The sequence below is a fragment of the Acomys russatus genome, chromosome 16, assembly GCF_903995435.1.
Source record: "Acomys russatus chromosome 16, mAcoRus1.1, whole genome shotgun sequence".
In the NCBI taxonomy this organism is placed as follows: Eukaryota; Metazoa; Chordata; class Mammalia; order Rodentia; family Muridae; genus Acomys; species Acomys russatus.
In genome coordinates, this window is record NC_067152.1 from 47,034,246 (window position 1) to 47,056,682 (window position 22,437).

General features: G+C 47.8%; 1 protein-coding gene and 1 long non-coding RNA gene across 5 annotated transcripts in view; one reads left to right on the forward strand and one right to left on the reverse strand.

Moving 5' to 3' along the window:
• The first annotated feature begins 715 nt into the window (after positions 1 to 715).
• Tbcd (tubulin folding cofactor D) overlaps positions 716 to 22,437 on the forward strand; it is a 163,441-nt gene continuing 141,719 nt past the window's right edge. Inside the window, exons 1-6 of the mRNA XM_051159315.1 lie at positions 716 to 1,166; positions 2,571 to 2,621; positions 3,628 to 3,725; positions 5,035 to 5,136; positions 5,640 to 5,786; positions 7,507 to 7,562. Of these exons, the coding sequence (XP_051015272.1) occupies positions 731 to 1,166; positions 2,571 to 2,621; positions 3,628 to 3,725; positions 5,035 to 5,136; positions 5,640 to 5,786; positions 7,507 to 7,562 (890 nt within the window). The 5' untranslated portion in view covers positions 716 to 730. The remainder of the gene's footprint in view (positions 1,167 to 2,570; positions 2,622 to 3,627; positions 3,726 to 5,034; positions 5,137 to 5,639; positions 5,787 to 7,506; positions 7,563 to 22,437) is intronic.
• LOC127200798 (uncharacterized) lies at positions 5,792 to 7,130 on the reverse strand. 4 transcript variants are annotated; one of them, XR_007832080.1, is made up of 5 exons: positions 6,906 to 7,011; positions 6,698 to 6,740; positions 6,238 to 6,280; positions 5,937 to 6,024; positions 5,792 to 5,850 (listed from the first exon to the last, which is right to left on the reverse strand). It is a non-coding gene; the product is annotated as an uncharacterized LOC127200798 (long non-coding RNA). The 4 variants fall into 4 exon arrangements; XR_007832081.1 differs by having other exon boundaries at positions 5,812 to 5,850; positions 5,937 to 5,980; XR_007832079.1 differs by lacking the exon at positions 5,792 to 5,850 and adding an exon at positions 7,075 to 7,130 and having other exon boundaries at positions 5,885 to 5,980; positions 6,906 to 6,992.

Consider the following 22,437-nt stretch of genomic DNA (forward strand, 5'->3'; position numbering starts at 1 on the left):
ATAGAAAGTCTTTATTAGTCAGCCAGTGACTACACTGGGTGTTCGGGAACCCAGCACAAGATTGAACCGTTCTCAGGGTGAGATTTTACCACAAAAACCATGTTCTTGTAACGTACGTCAGCCAATAACAACAGTTAGCCCCACGCAGAACTGCCGAAGTAAAAAAGCAAGGTTAGTACATTTAGGGACTTTCCCAGACTTATGGACTTTGAAGGATTAAGTCTCTGCTTTTAGTCTGGTTGGTCAGTGCTGTCCACATGCTGAATTTTACAGCCCGAATGGCACTGGTCATGGAGTCAGGGAGCTACTAAAGTCTGGGACCCTGTCACACACTCAAGACCTGGGGCTATCTCACCGCTCCAGCAGCACACTTTGCAGCGAGGTCTGTTCTGCGGGTGAACGCAGGGCCAGCAGTGTGCAGCACACACCCCCTGTCAGGACTGCCTCGGGTTTCAGCGTGGCTCCGATGTTTAAGAGGTCATGGCAAAAGCCCTCAGCCTGGAACAACACCTCCGCTCCATTCTGGCCATTTGTACCCGCTCAGCGTTCCTGCACTGTGCACGCACACTAGCTCAAAACCTTCCAGATCCCCACCCCAATCTCAAGCCGGGTCCTTTCCTTAACCCCCTTGTCCACACGCTCCCAGACGGTCTCCAATCACGCCATCCGTTCCTCGCCCCCCACCGCCGTGTAAGGCTCAGGGCAGCTCTCTGCTCAGACCACGCCCTCAATGGCCCCACCCCTGCCGGGCTCCAACCCACCCAACACTGGAGGCTTCATTTCCCTTGTGCCGCCCGCCGCCTTCGTGTGTACGCGTTATCTGCACGCTGAGCCGACTTCGCGCGAGCTGTTTTGTCGGCTGGCGCGCCCCGTAGTCGGGGTCGAAGGTCTCGGGGCGGAGCTGGCGGCTCTCGCGGGGCGCCTCCTTTCTTTCCCGGTTGCCGGTATGGTCCTGATGGAAGCTGCTGGCGGCGTGGTCCTGAGCGACGAGCCGGCTGCGGGCGCCGCCGCCGCCGAGGAGGAGGAGGTGGAGGGTGACGCGCTCGTCCGCGGCGCCGCCCTGGAGGCGTTCGGCGAGAGCGCGGAGACGCGCGCGCTGCTCAGCAGCCTGCCCGCGGTGCACGGCGAGCTCGCAGCCCGGGAGGTGGCGGAGGAGCGGTTCCGCGGTGCGGGCGGGGCCCCGAGTCGCTGTCCTGCAGGCGGTGGTTGCCCTGGGAGGAAGGGGCCAAGCATCCCGCCTGCCCTGCCGGGTCGGGGAGCTGAGCAAAGCGCGCGTGGGACCCCTCCCTCCCTAAGGGAGGGAACGGGCAGGGTGGCCGAGATGGTTCGAACTTGCCACCCACGAGCGCTCGTGGCAGGCGAAAAGGAGCGGGCTGGCCGTGGGGCTGTGCTCCTGTGGGGCTCCGCTGTGAGGCCATGCCTCTGCAGACTCAGGGGGCCAGGCCAGGAGAGTGGACAGTGCCTTTAGGGTTTCAGTGGTAGGGAGGCCTTCACAGTCGTTTGAAACGGACACCCGTCTGTCCTAGTTTTTGTCAACTTGACATAAACTTAAAACACACCTCGGAGGAAGTCTCAAGTGAGTAAGTGCCACCGTCACATTGCCTTGCAGGCACATCTTTGCGGGATTTTCTTAATTATTAATTGATGAGGGGCAGCCCAGCCCACTGTGGGCGGCACCACTCCTGGATTAATGCTGTTTCAGAAAGAGAGCTGAACTTGAGCCTGGGAGGAAGTAAGCGGCCACCTCTCCTCCAGAGTCCCTGCTTCTACTGCTTAAATCCATTCTTTGACTTTCCTCAGTGACGGGCTGTGAAGGCCAAATAAACTCTTTTTTTCCCCCCTCAAGTTGGCTTTGGTCAGTTTTTATTGCAACGACAAAACAAACTAGGAACGTGTCTCCAGATGAACCCTTTGATGACTAGAGTTTTGAGCTTGAGCAAAATTATCGCCGTGGATTTCTTAGCTGAAATTTTTCTTTCCGCGGTGTCTTTTATTTATTTGTTTAGAGTGATGGAGCTCTAGTTTTAGGGAAAAGCAGGGTGGTGGGCTTAGTGGAGGGAAATCATTGGATTGGGTAGAAACAGATTAACTTGCTGGTAGTGGAGGATAAGAGGTGGCCAGGGCTAGGGAGCCCGCACTGTCACTGGTTTGAAGACAATTGGGATGGGAGGGGACCAGGCTTAGTCCGGTGGCATTGAAGAACTGACAGGTGTCAAACGGGGAGGGTGGAGTTGTGGAGAGTGAAGAAGGCGCTGGGGAAGAAAACCAGTTGAGGCGTCTGAAGTTGTGTGAGAAGAGGACGGTCAAGTAGGAGGTGTGGTCACCCAGCTCCCAGGAAGCTGACAGGTGCAGGGCAGCTGTGTAGCATCTAAAAGGAAGAAGTCAGGTGTGTCCCGGGTGTGACCAGGGGTAGGAAGGGGCGGGTGTGTGTGTGTGTGTGTGTGTGTGTGTGTGTGCGCGTGTGCGTGTGTGCGTGTGTGTGTGTGTGAGCTGCCCCGTTAACAGCAGAGAGGCAACAGAAGGGTTTCTAAGGCTCAGCTGATCTGATTTTCACGTTGTTTCCCTTTTAGTAATTATGAACAAATACCAGGAGCAGCCCCACCTCCTGGACCCACACCTTGGTAAGCATAGAAGCTCTGGTGATTTTTATGGTTTGGTATGATCGCAGAGGCCTTGAGTGCCCTGCTGGGACCTGTGTGGGCACCAGCAGAAGGGCCAGTTGGTTTCATGGACCCTGAGGTTTCAGTTGTCAGTCCAGAGCCGGAGTCCTGGGGAACCAAACTGTGCTCTTAACTGTTAGGCCGTCTCTCAAGCTGATACTCAAAAAAAAAAAAAAAAAAAAAAAAAAAAAATTGTTTTTTAAAGAAATCAAAAAATGAGGCTGGGCGTGGTGATACACTCCTTTAGTCTGAACGCTTGGGAGACAGAGGCAGGCAAGGCAGATCTCCAAGTTCAAGGCCAGTGTGATCTACATAGGGAATTTCAGGCCAGCCAGAGCTACATGGTGAGATCACATCTCAAAAAACAAACAAAAACCACAAAACAAAACAAAAAGAAATATTAAAAAAAAAAAAAGAACTCTGTAGTCTTTGTGTATTTATCCTTTAAAATACGTCTTTTATAATACAAAGAGTGTGCCTTTTAACCCATAATGACTGTGCTAGCTCTTGAAGGTCACTTCAGGGCCATGTGCCCTAGGAACACTTGCAGGGCACAGTACAGAGTTTGTGGTGAGGATGTAGTTGACGGCCTGTAAGGGTCTGTTTGGGGCATTGGACTGGCAGGGAGGCCAGCAGGGTCGTCAGTGGCGCAGCATGGCTGTCAGGTAACAGCCGTGTTGAGCTCTTTTCTCCTCTCTGTTCTGTGCCTGTCCTGGGCTCTGGACATGGCCTCTGTCCGGACAGGAGAGGGCTGAGCCCTGCATGGCCTTCCTCTCCCCCTTTCCCCATCTTACTGCATTAGTTCAGCCTTTCGGTAAACCAGAGCGGTTTTAACAGGCATCATCTGTAAAACTTGGTGTCCAGATACCAACTTTATATATTTTCCCTATATTTTAAGAATGGGAGTGTGTGCTAAAGTGAATACCTTCCTTTCTGAGATGGCTTCCATATCTTTTTTTTCCCCTAGAGTGGATGATGAACTCGTTGCTGGACCTAGTACAGGATAAGACATCTCTGCCTGTGCTCGTACATCTGGCCTTTAAGTTTCTTTATATCATCACCAAGGTAACACTTGTGTGCACTGTGCAGTGGACAGACACTTCGCTCTAGAAGTAGCCTTTAAGTTATTTCTAGGGGAACATGGTTCTGCAACACAAGTTGTGGGTTTTCTTTCTCTTCGTAGTTCGTGTTGGGTCTCGAGTCCTAGTGATCTTGGGGTCCCTTAGTTATGAGGAAAACGCAGAAAAGCTTGGTGGAAACAGGAGTGCTGCTGGTGCCTCCCCGTCCTCCCCCTCCCCCTCTTCCTCCTCCCCCCTCCATCCCCTCCTCCTCCTTCTCCTCCTTTCCCTCCTCCCTTTCCCCCTCCTCCCCCCTCCTCCTTCCTTCCTCCTCCCTCCCCCTCCTCCTCCTTCTCCCTCTCCTCCTCCTTCTCCCCCTCCTCCCCCCTCCTCCTCTTTTTGAAACAGGGTCTCACTTCATAGCCCTGGCTATCCTGGAACTCTGTGGACCAGGCTGACCTCAAATCACAGAGATCCCCACCTGCCCCCTCCTACTGAGTGCTGGGATTACAGGCGTGCACCGGCAGCACCCAACAGTACAAGTGCTTATTAAGCTGTAGTGTGAGGATGAGTTTACCGGGGAATCTTATACTGCCCGTCTGAGGAAGAAGATCTGGGGCTGATGGTCTCCTTTCTCTGCAAGTTCCCTGATGATGCCATGTGCTGGCCCCAGACTTAGAGACACAAGAGTGACTTGGAGTAACCTCTGTGAAGTCTGTGTGTCTCAGGAAACATGTTTTAGCATTCTTACTGTGTGGCAGAGGGAGGTCTTTGGCTGTTGCTGGAACGCTGCATGTTTTATACAAGTGTTAGTGGGGCCATTTGAGGTGCACAGGGAATATTTATTTTTATAAATGTCAGAATAGGGCCGAGCGTGGTGGCACATGCCTTTAATCCCAGCACTAGGGAGGCAGAGGCAGGTGGATCGCTGTGAGTTCGAGGCCAGCCTGGTCTACAAATTGAGTCCAGGACAGTCAGGGATACACAGAGAAACCCTGTCTTGAAAAAAAAAAAAAAAGTCAGAGTAATCTCTGAGCAGGGTAGGAGCAGAAGCTTCTAGTTTATGGCACACTTAATCTCTGATGCGCACGGTTTGACTTGCCAGCCACATTGGTACAGAAGATATTTAGCGAATAAATAAGAGATGAAGGTAGCTTTCTTGTCCCTTTGGTCTGCTGAGTTGTGTCACTGCAATGTGCCAGCCTCCTCAGCCATTGTAGGGTTACGGTTTTGGATGACAACCTTGCTGCTCTTTCTGTTCTCTAATTGTATAGTATAGTGTACATTCTGTATTCTAATGTCTTTTTATTTGGCAGGTGCGTGGATATAAAGTATTTCTGCGTCTGTTTCCTCATGAAGTGGCTGATGTTCAGCCTGTGTTAGATATGTTCACAGGTCAGAACCCTAAAGACCACGAGGTGAGTCTTCCCCAGCACAGGCCGTGGCTGTGGTTACTGTGATTGTGGGCTTGTTGATGTCTCTGGGCCTGTGGGAGACACTGGGTTGGTGGGAAGGCCACTAGGGTGGTCAGTGGGAGGTGGTTGGATCTTTCTCTTTTTCTAATTATTAATTCAGATAGGTTCTTGTTATGTAGCCCAGACTAACCTAGAACTTACTGTGTGGTATAGGCTGGTTTTGAACCTGAGATCCTCATACCTCAGCCTCCTGAATGTTGGGATTACATGTGAGTGAATCCCAAAATGCCTAGTGGCTTTTCCTCTTTTTTTCCTTTTTTTTTTTTTTTTTAGACCAAGTTTTACTGTGTAGCCCTGGCTAGCCTGAAACTTGGTATGTGAATCAGGCTGGCTTGGAGGAATTGTGCTGCCTTGCCATTTGAGTGCGCGGATTCAGGGTGTGCACAACCATGCAGAGCAGCTTTGTCTTTTCTTGGAATCATTCTGACTGTAATTTAACTCCTTAGACATGGGAAACACGCTACATGCTTTTATTGTGGCTCTCCGTGACCTGCTTGATCCCTTTTGATTTTTCCCGCCTTGATGGGAACCTCCCCACTCAACCTGGAGAGATGCGAATGCCCATAATGGACCGTATTCTGCAAATAGCAGAGGTAACCATGACCACACAGACCTTTACAGTGAGATGTGCACTTGTCTAACCATGACCACACAGACCTTATAGTTAGGTGTGCACTTGTGTAACCATGACCACACTGACCTTTATAGGGAGATGTGCACTTGTCTAACATGGCCACACAGACCTTTACAGTGAGATGTGCACTTGTCTAACCATGACCACACAGACCTTTACAGTGAGATGTGCACTTGTCTAACCATGACCACACAGACCTTTACAGTGAGATGTGCACTTGTCTAACCATAACCACAGAGACCTTTAAAGTTAGGCGTGCACTAACCATGACCACACAGACCTTATAGTTAGGTGTGCACTTGTGTAACCATGACCACACTGACCTTTATAGGGAGATGTGCACTTGTCTAACATGGCCACACAGACCTTTACAGTGAGATGTGCACTTGTCTAACCATGACTACACAGACCTTTACAGTGAGATGTGCACTTGTCTAACATGACCACACAGACCTTTACAGTTAGGCATGCACTAACCATGACCACACAGACCTTACAGTTAGGTGTGCACTTGTGTAACCATGACCACACAGACCTTTACAGTTAGATGTGCACTTGTCTAACCATGACCACACAGACCTTTACAGTGAGATGTGCACTTGTCTAACCATGACCACACAGACCTTTACAGCTAGGCGTGCACTAACCATGACCACATAGACCTTACATTTAGGTGTGCACTTGTCTAACCATGACCACACAGACCTTTAAAGTTACGCATGCACTAACCATGACCACACAGACATTTACAGTGAGATGTGCACTTGTCTAACCATAACCACAGAGACCTTTAAAGTTAAGCGTGCACTAACCATGACCACACAGACCTTACAGTTAGGTGTGCACTTGTCTAACCATGACCACACAGACCTTTACAGTGAGATGTGCACTTGTCTAACATGACCACACAGACCTTTAAAGTTACGCATGCACTAACCATGACCACACAGACATTTACAGTGAGATGTGCACTTGTCTAACCATAACCACAGAGACCTTTACAGTTAGGCGTGCACTAACCATGACCACACAGACCTTACAGTTAGGTGTGCACTTGTGTAACCATGACCACACAGACCTTTACAGTGAGATGTGCACTTGTCTAACATGACCACACAGACCTTTACAGTGAGATGTGCACTTGTCTAACCATGACCACACAGACCTTTACAGTGAGGTGTGCACTAACCATGACCACACAGACCTTACAGTGAGATGTGCACTTGTGTAACCATGACCACACAGACCTTTACAGTGAGATGTGCACTTGTCTAACCATGACCACACAGACCTTCACAGTGAGATGTGGATTTACTCATGCCTATGTTGTCTTGAAATGACGGTTTAGTTAGATAACCTTTGGTGAATATATTTATAGTCGTTTAACTGAAACTCCTGCTTTCAGTGCTATCTCGGCCTCCTTTGGGTGAATTCAAATGTCACTTTGACATTGTGATGTTATGTAGAGGTCAGGTGAATCACTTCAGCAAAGCTCAGTTCTTTGCAGATAATACAAACATCTGTTAAGCAAAGTGGTGATGTGCAAGGGGTTTAGGAACAGTGGTTAGAGAAACTTGATTTACATTGAATTTTGTATAATGTATAAATAATACATAATTATAGGAAATCTAGAAGATAAAGCTAAGAATACTAAATTGAAACTTGTCAAATTTTTGCAGTCTTACTTGGTGGTCAGTGACAAGGCACGAGATGCAGCTGCCGTCCTTGTGTCCAAGTAAGTCCTGTCAGCTGTGCGTGGGTGTTGACTGAGGTGTGACTGTACATTTTAAGCCAGTTTGTCTTACACGCTGTTACATGTTTCATGTGTGGCTGTTCTCAGATGAGGTCTCTTTAAGACCTTCCTGCAGCATAGATCCTGATCCTCTTGGGAAACAGACAGCTCTGGTTGTCATAGAAATATTTGACTCTGAAGTGATCACCTTTGTGCTGCCTTGTGCTTGAGGGGTTGACTGGCCCTGGCTTGTGGCATCCTAGGTGTCACCCGGGCCTTGGGCTGCCTGGTGCTGGTTTGGGACACACAGGGTTACAGGTGCTTGAGGAGAAGTGTACTTAGTACGAGAGCGGCGGGGATCCCTGCTGCAGTGTGGTGTTCCCCATGAGGCAGCAGTAGTTACCTCAGAGGCAGTTTGTGCTGGGGCTTGGAGAGATCATGGACACATGTGGGTATGGTTCAGGAATAAAATCCTCTGTCAGAGTTATGCTGTAGTTCACCGGGTAAAACCCTGGTTTCTGACAAAACAAAATCCTTCAAATGTCCCGTGTAGCTGAGAATAACAAGTAGGAGATGGTTTCTCTGGCGGGTGCAGGTGATGCTTGTGAAGGCTGAACTTGCCCTGTGAAATGTGAGAATGGTAGGGTTCTTTAAAACATGCTATTGGAGAATTTCCTACATTGGACTTACACCCTGTCTTCCCCCTAACCCTCCCAGAATCACCCTCTCCTGCCTGCTGTTGTGCGACACTGTCCTGGGGAGACCTGAGCAAATGTCTGCTCACCCCAGACAGGGACTTGGAATAATAGATCAAAGTCCAACTTGGGCAACTAGTGAGTTTTATTGGGGTACAGGACTGTTGGTGAGGGGTTACTTACAGGAGCAGAAATGACCCAGTGAGAGCGTCATCAGTAAAGCCCACGCCAGCACGGCTGACTGCTCCATCACAGGCAGCTTCGCTTGTCTGGGTGCCTCTCAGTAGGCCTTGCTGCTCCTGTGTCCTCACGGGAGGGAGGCCTCAGGGAGCCTGGAGCTTATGGAGCCTGTATGCAGTTGGCGTGTTAATCTTCCTCCAGAACATTGTGTGGTTGTATTTCTTTCTTAACATTCAGTGTTCTTTTTGCTTTAGATTTAATCTTTTTTTTTTTTTTTTTAAAGATTTCTTTAATTTGTATTTTATGTATGTAGGTGTTTTGCATACATCGGTTTTTATATTGTAAAAATAACTTTTATTCTCCTGGCTCAGTTGTCATCTGGGAGGCTTACTGCCTCTGTCTGCTAACCTAGGCCTAGTCCTGGAAGCTTCTAGCCTCCGAACAATCTAACCTAGGCCTAGAATGTTTCAGCCTCTGAGACTTACTGCTGAATAAGCTCACCCTTACTTGTTTTTTCTGAGCTCTGGGCTGGCTGTTCAACTCAGCTGTTCTGGTCAAACTTTTCTCCCAGCTGACTTATTTAATCTCGTTTCTCTCTTTGCCTGGAATTGCTCTGCTCGGCCTCAGACTAACTCAGCAATCTGCTCTAATCTTCTGGCTCCTTCTCATTCTCTGGCTCAGTCTGTCTTCACCTGAGCTTTTGGTCTACAACCCACCTCTCTATTACTGCCCTGGTAAACCTGCCTCCTCTGTCTGTAAAACTGCCTCCTAAGTAGCTTCCCTTTCCTCTCTCATCTTCTGAGAGTTGGGCGTGTCCTAGTTTGTCAATCCTTTTCTGATTCACCATGTTTTCTGCCACTCAGACACCACTTTCGAACATGGGTGCTTCCTTCTACACACTAACTTTACCTTCATTTGGGACTAAAGGCGTGTACCACCATGCGTTGACCTAAGCTTTTCTTTACCTGATACTTGCTCTATCCCAGGCTGGCTTTGAACTCAGATCTGTTTGCCTCTGTCTCCTGGATTAAAGGCATGTTTGTAGTCCAGCTGGATCACACAGACCTAGAAGATCTTTGGATGTGATCTTGTGTTCTGAACTAACATTCCTCTGCATTACATCATGTGTGTGCATTGCTTGTAGAGATCAGAAGAGGGTGTTGAATCCCGTGGAACTAGAGTTCCAGGTGATTGTGATCCACCGTGTGGGCTCTGGAAAGGAACCCTAGATCTGTGAAGTAGGAAAAAACACTTTGGGTCTGTGCTGTGTCAGAACATAGCAGAGAGTGGTGTCTGGAAGTAGAGAGGGACGGACATACAGACAGACCAGCCAGGGACAAAACACAACCCTCTCAGGGAATACCCTAAGTGAAGTATTTCATTCCTTCGGCTGTGCTGGCCTGTACTACGTATGATGACATCAATTATGAGCCATCAGTGGACCAGGCTGCTGAGCTCAGAGTTCTCAGGATCCAGGCCCTCACTGTCGAGAAGCCCGTCAGCTGGCAAGCAACTCTGACCACATGATCTTTCAGGATATTTCAGAGTCAAACCATAACCAAAGGAATCCTTGCATCCTGGAGAATGTAACTCACATCTTCTGCCCTGCTCTGGCAGGTGTGGCCGCCTGTATTCTGGTGCACGTCTGGTGACTGTGTGTTCTCTGTGGCTGAGGCTGTACCCTGACTGCCCCTGAACTCTTATCTTCCTCACATGGATGCGAGTGTCACTGCTGGACATGTAGCTGGCCTCCTTCTTATTTGTAGCTTGGCCATTTCTGAATACTCCACATGAAATGGTGCAGTGTTCTGATTCATCTCTTGGCACGAGTTCCTGTAAGTAGGCTGAGTGTTTTTTTTTTTTTTTTTTTAGGGGTTTAACATATAGTCACTGCAAAGGTTAAGTAAATTGAAGCCTCCCTTTTTAGTATTTGCCAGCTGGGTGGGACTTTGCAATTATTTGCTAACTTTGTAAAATGAAAACTATTGTCTATTTAAAAATTTTAAAAATTACATTTAGGACTGGAGAGATGGCTCAGAGGTTAAGAACACTGACTGTTCTTCCACAGGTCATGAGTTCAATTCCCAGCAACCACATGGTGGCTCACAACTATCTATAATGTGATCTGATGCCCTCTTCTGGCCTGCAGATGTACATGCAGGCAGAGCACTGTTTACATAATAATAAATAAATCTTTTTTAAAAATTACATTTAGTAAAAATATTGCATTGAATTATTTACTGCATGTGTGTGCACGCTTGCTTGTGCATGTGTGTACACTTTTACCAACTGGACCATCTCACCAGCCGAATTGTCTACCCTGTATTTGTTGTCTGTTCTTACTAAACACCTGATGGGGTAGATTTATGCCAGCTGTCACTCCATAGAGTATCGGGCCAAGGAGGTAAAACTGAAACCCTTTTGTCCGTTTCTGAGGATCCTACAAGAGAAGCCGTAGCCTGGAGCAGCAGGGCCTCACTGCTCTGTGCTGGCGTAAGCAGAACAAGCGTCCACCTGGGGAGGCCGTGGCCAGACGCACACACTCATGGTGCAGTGCAGCTGCCCACCTGGGGAGGCCATGGCCAGACGCACACGCTAATGTGCAGTGCAGCCGCTGGCCTGCGCCTGTGTGAGGAGACTGACAGGTCACAGCAATGGCTCCACAGGTGTTCTGTGAGTCTGCTTATCTGCCCCTGAGTCACCTATATTCCACAGCCATCTTTTTGGTGGGGTAAAGAGTTGGCCTGTGCACAGTAGCATGCTGTCTGAGGATGCTGTCTGATTGCATCTTGGACCCGCTTCTGCCTGTGGCTCTGGAACCACGTGCTTCCTTCATTAGCTGAGGGTGGCCCAGGCTTGTCTCAGACATGCTGGTAATCTTCCTGCTTTAGTCTCCCAGCTGCTGGAATTACAGGTGTGAGCATGGAGGCACACGCCTGTGATCCCAGCACTCATGGAGGCAGAGAATCGCTGTGTCAGCCAAGGCTACACAGAGAAACCAAACCAAACCAAAAACCAATGCTTCACTTTTCCTGTAACTTTCTGTTTTTTCTAATTACTATTTTACTTTTGTTGTTGTTTTGTTTTGTTTTTTTTTGGGACAGGGTTTCTATGTGTAGCCTTGGCTGTTCTGGACTCTGAAGACCAGGCTGGCCTTGAACTCACAGCGATCCTCCTGCCTCTGCCTCCTGAGTGCTGGGATTAAAGGTGTGCACCACCCCACCCAGCACTATTTTACTTTTTAAAGTTTACTTTTATTTTGAAATTGTTAATTATTTAATAAATATTATTTGGAAATTTCACACACAAGCACAGTGCATCAATTTAGATGATGTCTACCATGCCCTCATTCCCTCCGCCAGCTTCTCTAGTAAATGCCCCACTGTACGTGCGTGGATATAAGCCGCTTGTCACTGCAGCATGAGCAACCACCATGGAGTGACCACTGATGCTGACGGGTACTGCTACCCTTATCTCCTCCCGACTGTCCGAAGTTCCTCAGCTAAGGGTGGGACCGCAGGAGTTCCTTCTCAGGGCTGTAGTTTTGACTGGTTTGATCTTGTTTAGGTTTTATGCTGACAGCCACAGCTGCAGTGAGTTCATGAGTGTACAGCCCTGCCCAGAAGCACCCCCGCCCCCTTTTTTTTGAGACAGGCTTTCTCTGTGTGGCTCTAGCTGTCCTGGAACTTTGTAGACCACCTTGAATTTAGAGATCTGCCTGCCTCTGCCTCCCTAGTTCTGAGATTAAGGACATGTACCACCACTGCCTGGCAGTTCTGCAGCAATTTTCTGATTTTTCTGTCCTTGTACGATGTTTGCTGAGCACTCTGGAGAATGGGCAGTGGATGTCCTCTATAGACTCCCACTTAGGTGAGCACTCCACAGTCACTTACCCTCTGTACTTTGACCAGTTGTGGGTCTCTAGTAACTGCCGCTGTTTGCATAAAGGTCTTCTCTGATAAGGGCGAGAGGTTACTAGCCTATGGGAACAAAGCTAAGCATTTAGAAGGCAGTTTGAGTTCTGTATTCCTTTGGCAAAATGATACTAGTAGGGCCAGTGATCTCAGCCGCGAGCTACTGACCTGTATCCAGCACCACACACGAGTTCCTTCTTATGGAGAGCCTTAAATTCACTTAGAAAGCCGTTGGTTACACTTGTAAAATTCATGCCACTGTTTTACCTATGGGCCTGCACTATTGTAGCACTATGAAAGCAGCCAGCAAGGGGGACACTTCAGGTCTTCATGTCTGTGATTAAAGGGAGCGGTGTCTTTTTTTTTTTTTTTTTCTCTTCAAGACAGGGTTTCTCTGTTTAGCCTTGGCTGTCCTGGACTCGCTTTGTAGACCAGGCTGGCCTTGAACTCACAGTGATCCGCCTGCCTCTACCTCCCGAGTGCTAGGATTAAAGGTGAGCACCACCAGGCCCAGCAGGGAGCGGTGTCTTAAGCAGTAGAGCCTTACTGTCATGTTAGTGAGTGTCCAGGAACTGTGGCAGTAGCCTGTGTTGTTTGGTGGGGGTCTCTGGGTCCCCCCAGGAACCGTGGCAGTAGCCTGCGTTGTTTGGTGGGGGTCTCTGGGTCCCCCCAGGAACCGTGGCAGTAGCCTGTGTTGTTTGGTGGGGGTCTCTGGGACCCCCCAGGAACCGTGGCAGTAGCCTGCGTTGTTTGGTGGGGGTCTCTGGGACCCCCCAGGAACCGTGGCAGTAGCCTGTGTTGTTTGGTGGGGGTCTCTGGGGCCCCCCATAACTCTTATTGTCATATATTGTTGCAAAGCGACTTAGACAATAGCATACAGAAAAATACAGAAACTGTCATAGGGAGATAAGGAAGTCAGGCATATGATGACTCACAGATTTTATCTTAGCACCCAGAAGGCAGAGACAGAGGCAGGTGAATCTCTGAGTTCAAGGCAAGCCCGAATGATACAGTGAATGCTAACCAGAGCTACAGTGTTAAACTCTGGCCTTGACAAGGAGCATACAGTTTTACTCTTTAATGTGTGTATATAGATGTATAATATATACACACACACACACACACACACACATACGTACACACACATACATATGTATACAAATATATGCATATATATACATATACCCTTTTTTTTCCCCTCAAGACAGGGTTTGAACGCACAGTGGTATGCCTGCTTCTGCCTCCCACAGTGCTGTGATTACAGGCATGCGCCACCGTGCCTGGCTTATTTAATTTTTTTCATAAGTTGTATTTTATTTTTCTATATGCGTGGGCATTTTGTCTACATGTATGTCTGTGCACCATGTGTGTGCAGTGCCCTTGGAAGCCAGAAGAGGACACTGGGTCCTTTGGGACTGGAGTTACAAATGGCTGTTAGCCACCATGTGGGTGCTGGAAATTGAACCTGGATCCTGTGGAAGAACAGCCAGTGCTTTTAGTCACTGTGCTGACCCCTCAGTTCCCAGCTTTTCTCTTGAAATAGTAGCTGCTGTTTCCTGCTCATCTGTACTGGCTTTGGTGCTGTTCCCCTGCAGTGTCTAAGCAGGACAGTCACATGAGCTTTGGAGGCCATTGCAGGCCACGTAATGATGCCATCTCTGAAGCAAAGAAAGCACCAAAGGAAGGTAAAGCAAGGTGTATTTCATGGAGAAAAAGAAATTTGGAATGGTAAATTGAAAAAATCCAACATATGAGTTCTAGAGACATATTCTATATTTCTGCTTTTTCACAGCTATAATTAAACTGAACATGCAGCAGTCTAAAGTAGCATCCTGCTTGCCTGTCTGTCTTTGCAACCATTTGCTGACACTGTGTCTCATGCGTGTCACCTCTGTCACTGTGAGAGTGTGATGGAAGCCCTGTTCCGGAGCCTGGACTGTTTTCTGTGTTAGACCCCAAGAGGAGGAAATCCTGGGCTCCAGTGTTCTGCTGGGCAGTGCCTCTCTTAAGCCCCGGGGCGCCAGACGGCCTGGAAAATAGCCTGCCCTCAGCTGGACCACACATGCCTTCTTCATGTAAAATATTTAACTGGTATCTGTAGTAGTTACATTTGCATTGCTGTGACGAAAATATTTGAAAGAAACCTCATTGCAGGGAAGGTCGTGGTGGGCACATGTACTGGGCAGGCTGTTGTGTCGTACAGCAGGAAGCGGAGAGCTCCCTGAGCCAGGCTCCAGTTGATAACTTTTAAGCCTTGCTCCTCTGTTCTTAGTGATCTGTTTCTGTTCGCTCCTCAGCACCTTCCCCCAGAGAGCCATCAGCACGGGGAGACATTTTAGATTCACACCGTAAGAGTAACCAGCTGCTTATGCGTTCCCACTTTCTCTGGTTTTAAGCATCATATACTCTTTGTAATGTGACTGCTGTGGGATTTGGGAGCTGCCTGTTCTCCATTAGCATGAACCCTATCTGTGGGATGGATTTCTCAGGTGATTATTTGCCCTGTTTTGTTTTGTTTGGACTAAAATTTTTCCTCCCCTTTCCTTCCTCCAGTCTTTGTAACCTTCCCCTTCCCCAGTTTTTGTTTCTTGTTCCTTGAGGCTCTTCTGTAGCTCAGGCTGGACCTAAACTTTCTATGTAGTTAAGCCTTAGCCCAGGCTGGACTTGAGCTTTCTATGTAGTTAAGCCTTAAACTCATGATAACCCTGGCTGCCTCCTCTGTGCTGGGATGTACAGGTGTGCACCACTGTGCTTTGCTGAGCTCTTTTTTTTTTTTTTTTTTTTTTTTTAACTTTTATTTCATGTGTGTGGATGTTTTGCCTGCATGCGTGTCTGGGCATGATGCCATGGAGGCCGGAAGAGGCACCAGATCCTCTGAAACTGGAGTTACAGATGGTTGTGAGCTGCCCTGTGGTGCTGGGACTCTGGAAGAGCAACCACTGTTCTTAAGCACAGAGCCATCTCTCCAGCTCTAGACTAAAGTTTTAAACTCTACGTTAATTTTTTGTCTTTATTTGATTCCCCCCTTTAGTAACAGCAGATTCTTTCCTTATACGATGTGCCCTGATCACAGTTTCCCTTTCCGCCATTCCTTCCAGTTCTTTCCCACCTCCCCTCCCACCCAGACCCAACTCCCTTTCTGTCTCTAAGAGATAACAGCAAAACATAACAGAATACAAAATAATAAGATGAAACAAAACCCGTCTATCAAAGTTGGCTCAAGGCAAACCAACACATGGAAAAGATCCCAAGTCAAGCCACAAGAACCAGAGACCCATGGTCTGGAGAGATGGCTCAGCTGTTGAAGGCTAGGCTCACAACCAAAACGTAAGAGTCTGGTTCCTAGCACCCACAGCTGTCTATCCAGCCACAAAACAACAAAATAATCCCCCTCCCTGCCATGGGGAAGGGGAAAGGACTGTATCATGAAGAGGTATTGCACTTATCATGAATGGGCATTGGATTTTCTCAAAGGCCTTTTCTGCATGTCGTAAGACATGTGGGTTTTTTTCCTTTCAGTTTGTTTATCTGTAGATTACATTTGTTGATTTTTGTATATTGAACCATCTCTGGATCTCTGGGATGTAGCCTACTTGGTCATGGTGGATGATCTTTTTAATGTGTTGAAGAATATTATTTGCAAGTATTTTATTGAGTATTTTTGCATCTATGTTCATAAAGAAAATTGGTCTCTAATTCCTTCTTTGTTGGTCTTTATGTGGTTTGGGTATCAGGGTAACTGGCCTCATGAAATGAACCAGACAGTGTTCCATCTGTTCCTATTTTGTAGAATAATTTGAGAGTATTGGTATTAACTCTTCTTTGAAAGTGTGTCATCTAATTCTGTGCTAAAACCATCTTGCTTTGGGCTTTTTCTGGTAGGGAGACTTGATGACTGCTCCTATTTCACTAGGGGCTATAAGTCTGTTTAAATTGCTTGCCTGATCTGATTTAACTTTGGTAAGTGGTACTTATTGAGAGAATCACGTGATTCTTTTAGGTTTTCCAATTTGATGGAGTACAGGCTTTTAAAGTAAGTGTGTCGTTGTGATTGATTCCCTGGATTTCTACTGTGGCTGTTGTTATGTCTCCACTCCCATTGCGGATTTGGACATTTTCTCTCCGTCTTTTAATTTGAATAAGGTTTAGTTGATCTATTAACTTTTCTCAAACAACCAACTTTTTGTTTCCTTGAGTCTTTGTATTATTCTTTTGGTTTCTGTTTCATTGATTTTAGCCCTGAGTTTGATTATTTCTTCCCATCTACTCCTTATGGGTGAGATTTCTTCTTTTTGTTCTAGAGCTTTCGGGTGTGCTGTTAAGTTGCTAGTCTTAAGATCTCTCCAATTTTTTTATTTTATTTTATTAATTTTTATTTATTACGTAGGTGCTTAGCTATGAACTTGCCTCTTAGAACTGCCTTCGTTGTGTCCCCTAAGTGTGGGTACACTGTGTCTTCATTTTCATTGGGTTCTAGAAAGCCTCATTTCTGTCTTGACCCATGTCTCACTCGGTAGAGTCATTGAGTTTCCGTTAGTTCTTAAGCTTGGTGTTGTTTCTGTTGTTGGTACGCAGCTTTAATCCGTGGTGGTCTGACGGGGTGCAGGGGTTACTCCAGTCTTGTGTCTGTTGAGACTTGCTTTGTGTCTGAGTATATGTGGTAATTTTTGGAGAAAGTTTCGTGAAGTGCCGAGAAGAAGGCATACATACTGTCTAATTTTTTGTTTTTGTTTTGTTTTTTGAGGCAGAGTTTCTCTTTGTAGCCTTGGGTGTCCTGGAGCTTTCTCTGCAGTTCAGGCAGGCCTCCAACTCAGAGACCTGCCTGCTTTTGGCTCCCGTGTTGTCGGATTAAAGGCGTGTGGCACCACCACCACCAGGCCGAAGAAGGCAAATCCTTTTGTGTTTGTATGTCAGGGCTTTCACAAATCCTGCTTGATGTTTATTTAAGACACGGAGACTTAGCCGGGAATGGTGGCACACACCTTTAATTGCAGCTCTCGGGAGGCAGAGACAGGCGGATCGCTGTGAGTTCCAGGCCAGCCTGGTGTACAAAGTGAGTCTAGGACAGCCAAGGCTACACCACCGAGAAACCCTGTCTCAAAAACAAAACAAACAGACAAGGACACGGAGACTTAAGTTGTTGGCCTTGTGCTGAGGCCGCCCCTCAGCAGCCATCTAAACATATGCCGACTTCTCTGCCGTACCCTCTCCCCATGTGGGTTGTTAGTTCACAGGTAGATCTGCTAGCCTGCTTCCAGGTTGCTTAGCAACCTCTGACATCATCACCTGCTGCCAGGTGTGTGCCAGATTTAAAAGGACCTATCTGCCACCTCATCTCTCTGTTGCACTCTCATTTCTCAGCTTCCCCCTTTCTGTCTCCCTGTCTCTGCCTCTCTCCCCTCATGGCCCACTTAGGCCCTAACCCTCTTCCCTTGCCTTCCCTCAATAAATCTCCATCTCAGATCTGCTGCATGGCATCTCATTCTTAATGATAACAGTGCCTTATGTAAGGCTGGATTTGAAGATAAATATTGCTTAAATCTAGCTTTATCATGGAATATCTTATTTCTCCGTCTATGGTGATTGAAGGTTTTGTTGGGTATAATAGTCTGGGTTGGCATCTGTGGTCTCTTAGAGTTTACAGCACATCTGTGTAGGATCTTCTGGCTTTAGAATCTCCACTGAGAAGTCAGGTGTAATTCTGAAAGTCTACCTTTATATGTTACTTACTCTTTTTTCCTTGTAGGTTTTAATATTCTTTCTTCTCTCTGTACGTTTAGTGTTTTGATTGTTAGGTGCTCAGGGGACTTTCTTTCCTGGTCCAATCTGTTTTGATGTTCTGTGTGCTTCTTGTGCCTTTTATAGGCACCTCCTTCTTTAGATTAGGAAAGTTTTCTTCTATGATTTTGTTGAGAACATTTTCTGGGCCTTTGGGCTGGGTTTCTCTTTCTTCTAGTCCTAGTGTGCTTAGATTTGGTCTTTTCATAGCACCCCAGATTTCCGGGATGTTTTGTGTCAGGAGTTTTTAGATTTAGCATTTTCTTTCACTGGTGTATCTATTTCTTCTGTCATATCTTCAGTGCTTAAGAGTCTCTCTTCTGCCTCTTCTATTCTGTTGATGAAGCTGTGTGTGTGTGTGTAACCTTGGTTGCCCTGAGATGCCCTGTAGACCAGGCCGGCCTACTAACCTCTGTCTCCCAAGTGCTGGGAATAAAGGCATGTCCCACGACCACCTGGCGGTTTGGGGTTTTGTTTTTCTGAGACACTGTTTCTCTGTGTAGCCTTAACTGTCCTGGAACTTGTTCTGTAGACCAGGCTAGCCTTGAACCCACCGAGATCTGCCTGCTTCTGCCTCCTGAGTGCTGGGACTAAAGGCGAGCACCACCACCACCTGGCTTTTTTTTTTCAGGCCGTGAAAATTTTTACTCATTTCCTTCTACTGTTTGTGTGTGTTTTCCTGGATTTCTTCAAGGGATTTATTTATTTCCTCTTTAAGGACCTCCATTCTCTTTGCACAGGCTGTTTATGTGTTGGAGTATTCAGGGCCTGCTTTGGTAGGGCTGCTTGGGTCTAGTGGAGACACAGTGCCCTGGAAGTTATTGATTGGACTTTTACGCTGGCTTCTAGGCATCTGGGATTGGCATGATCATAGGTCAGGGTGCCTATATCTGGGTTTGTCCTTCTTGGGCACGGTTTTGTTCCTTGTTTCTGTTTCCACTTTGGATTTTAGTGGAGTGTGAAGGCTGTGTGTTGCTTGGTAGGAACTTTTCTGTGGACCTGTATGGTAGTTTGAATAAAAATGGCTCCCATAAGTCCATAAGGAGCGGCACTGTTAGGAGGTGTGGCCTTGTTGGAGGAAGTGTGTCTCAGTCACTTCCTGCGGCCTGCCGATCCTGACGTAGAGCTCTCAGCTTCCCCAGCACCATGTCTGCCTGCACGCTGCCATGCTTCCTGCCACGATGACAATGGACTGACCCTCTGACACTGCAAGCCAGCCCGAAAGAACTGTTTTCCTTTATAAGAGTTGCTGTGGCCATGATGGGTGTGGCCAGTGGGGTCCCGGTAAAGTCTGTTTCTGGGTATTGGGGCTGACACTTAGTATTAGAGACATGCTAGGAGTCTGAAGGGTCCCAGGACGGAGAGAGCAGAGTGTCAGCCAGGGTCGGCTGGTTTTGTCTCCTTGGAATTGGATAGACAGTGAAGAGCGGACACCCCAGAGCTGGCCACACCCAGAGCTGGGGACCTGAGGAGCCGAAGGAGAGGTTTCCTCACAAGAGCAGCTTGTGGGTGTGTTAGCAAGGAGAGCCTGTTGGAGTTGGGGCTTGGGCTAAAGCAGCAGGTGGAGGGAGGAGTGGTAGGGAGGGAGGGATGTGGAGTTAGGAGGGGAAGACTAGAGATGGGGGCGGGGCAGGGAGGGTGCTGCAGGGGTCTGGTACAGAATTCAGGATGGGACTGGGGATTGGATTCGGGGTAGCAGAGGAAGAGGTGAAGATATGTTGTCAGCCTACCCGGTCCCTGGCTGGAGCGGCCTGTGGGTTAGCAGTGGGCGCTTGCTAGTGTTTGGACCCAGGCTAAAGCAATGGGTGGGAGAGTGTGTTTAGGGGGGTGGCAGTGTGGGGTGGGGAGTCTGTGGAATCCACAGGAGATGTGAACAGGAGAGAGCTGCAGTGTTCTGTTGCTGAGCAGAGGTGAGACTGGGAATTAAATTTGGAGGAGAGAAGGGAGTGATGAGGGTCTTTAGTCAGCTTCCCTGTTTCCCTGGCCTGCTCAGTTTATGTGTTCCCAGGAACGCCTGTTGGTGCTGGAGGCTGGGATCGTGGGAGATGCTGGGGGAAGGAAGAGAAGGTCTTTGTGATCTATTGAGGATGGGTCAGGGAGGACGGCGCCATAGACACAGGAGGGGGTGAGGCTGGGGGATTGGACCTAGAGGAGCTGAGGGAGAGGTGGCGTTCTGGTGTTGTCCTGCTGGTTCCCTGGCAGGAGTGGCCTTAGGGTTAGCAGGGTGTGCCTGCTGGGGGTGGGATGAAGGTTAGGATCTGTGGGGTCCACAGGAAGTGGGGGCGCAGGGGAGGCTGCAGAAGGTGCTCAGCTTCAGAGCTGGGGTGAGGCTGGACGGTTGGTCTGTAGGAACACAGAGAGGGCTGAAAATCTGCAGTCCGGTTTTGTTTTTTTAAAGATTGCAATTTTATTTTTAAAAAGATTTATTTATTTATTGTTATGCATTGTGTTTTTCTTGCATGTACACATACACACCAGAAGAGGGCACCAGATCTCATTATAGATGGTTGTGAGCCACCATGTAGTTGCTGGGAATTGAACTCAGGACCTCTGGAAGAGGAGCCAGTGCTCTTAACCCCTGAGACATACAGGGTTTCTCTGTGTAGCCTGGGCCATCCTAGACTCACTTTGTAGACCAGGCTGGCCTCGAACTCACAGCGATCCGCCTGCCTCTGCCTCCCGAGTGCTGGGATTAAAGGCCTGCGCCACCACGCCTGGCACCAGCCCTGTTTTTAAGTTTAATGTCAAACAGAATTTTTTTTAGCGTATTTGGTTACTTTTACTGTTAAAACTTAAAATCTTAACCTATTAGGAGTCATTTATATTTTTCTATGTTTGTTGTTGTGGTAACAGAATTAATTCCATTTGTAATTTCTTTGGTATCGAGAGGCGGTTCTCAGCTCCTTTGTGGGTTGAGCGGCTCTTTCACAGGGGTCACATATCAGATGTCCTGCATATCAGATGTTTACATTATGATTCATAACAGTAACAAAATTACAGTTATGAACCAGCAATGACAATAATTCTATGGTTGGGGGTCACCACAACATGAGGAACTGTATGAAAGGGTCACAGCGTTAGGACGGTTGAGAACCACTGACATAGAGTTTGTGTCAGGAGGAGTTTCCCTTCTAGTAGCTAACTACTAGTTCTAGAATCACTGTGTGGATATTTCATATTTCTGTTAGTCTTTATTTTGCATTAATTTGAAGCGTACAAACCCTGATTCTTACATAGTGGGCCTTGCTACTTGTCCTTTGCCGTTTCACTCCGAGGCTGTGTCGAAGTTAACCCAGCCACTGGCTTCAGCCGCCTGGGGACGCCTTAGCTGTGCTTAGGTAGAATTCCCAGGTGGGCAGTGGAAACGTCAGTGCTGCTGCTGGTGTCTTGTGCACCTTAGCATTTGATAGAATCAAATTGCAGGGTTAAGCAGGCAGAAGCAGCACCGGGTGGTGTCCTCAGGGTTAGGGGTCCTGTGCAAGCTTCTGATACAGATGTCCTGAGTCCTACAAAGCCAAAGACTCCGGGACCTGAGCTCTAGGAGTGTCCCTCATTCCTTGGCAGCAGGTGGTGTTGAGGTGTAGGTATTGGGATTCCTAAGTGCTTGGTAATGTTCAGGGCTTGGGTAGTTTGAGGCCCTCGGCCTTGATGGGTCTCAGGAACACAGGGTTTGTAGATATCTTTTTGGCTCCTCACAGCCTCTGTCTTGTAGTCTGAATTCCCTACTCGTGTCTTTCTCTACTTTTGCTGTCATTCTTGTTCCAGCCATGTGCTGACCTGTCCAGCTGCCTTTTGTTGTACGATGCTGTTTAAAGGCGCTATCCTCTGTTGATTCTAGTTTCTGCTGCTGGCAGTCACCAGGGTTACCTGTTGAATGTATATATTAAAGTTGGCAATTTTTATCCAACGCGGCTAGCTGCAGATAATCAAGACATAGACTTTAGTTTTATTCAACAAGTTTCCATGCACAATAACTGAGCAGTATTAGTCTAAGTTAACCCTGCAAGCTAACCTAACTACCTCCCTGCCAGGATCCCCGACACCTGCACTTTAAGGCTTCCTCTGTTCCAGCTGTTCTCTCATGATGTCTCCTAGGCCTCTCCTCATGGTCAGATTTCTCCTTTCCCCTCCCCTCGCGGAGAACGGAAGTCCAGCCCTGTTCTCTCTTCTGTTCAGTTATTGGCCGATCAGCTTTGCTGACAAACCAGAGAATAAACGGGAGGGAGTGTGATGCTTAAATGAATTTCAAACAGGAGATTCTTAGAATAAGCATTACCATGCCATGTCTGGATAAGGGGCAGAGAAACCAGC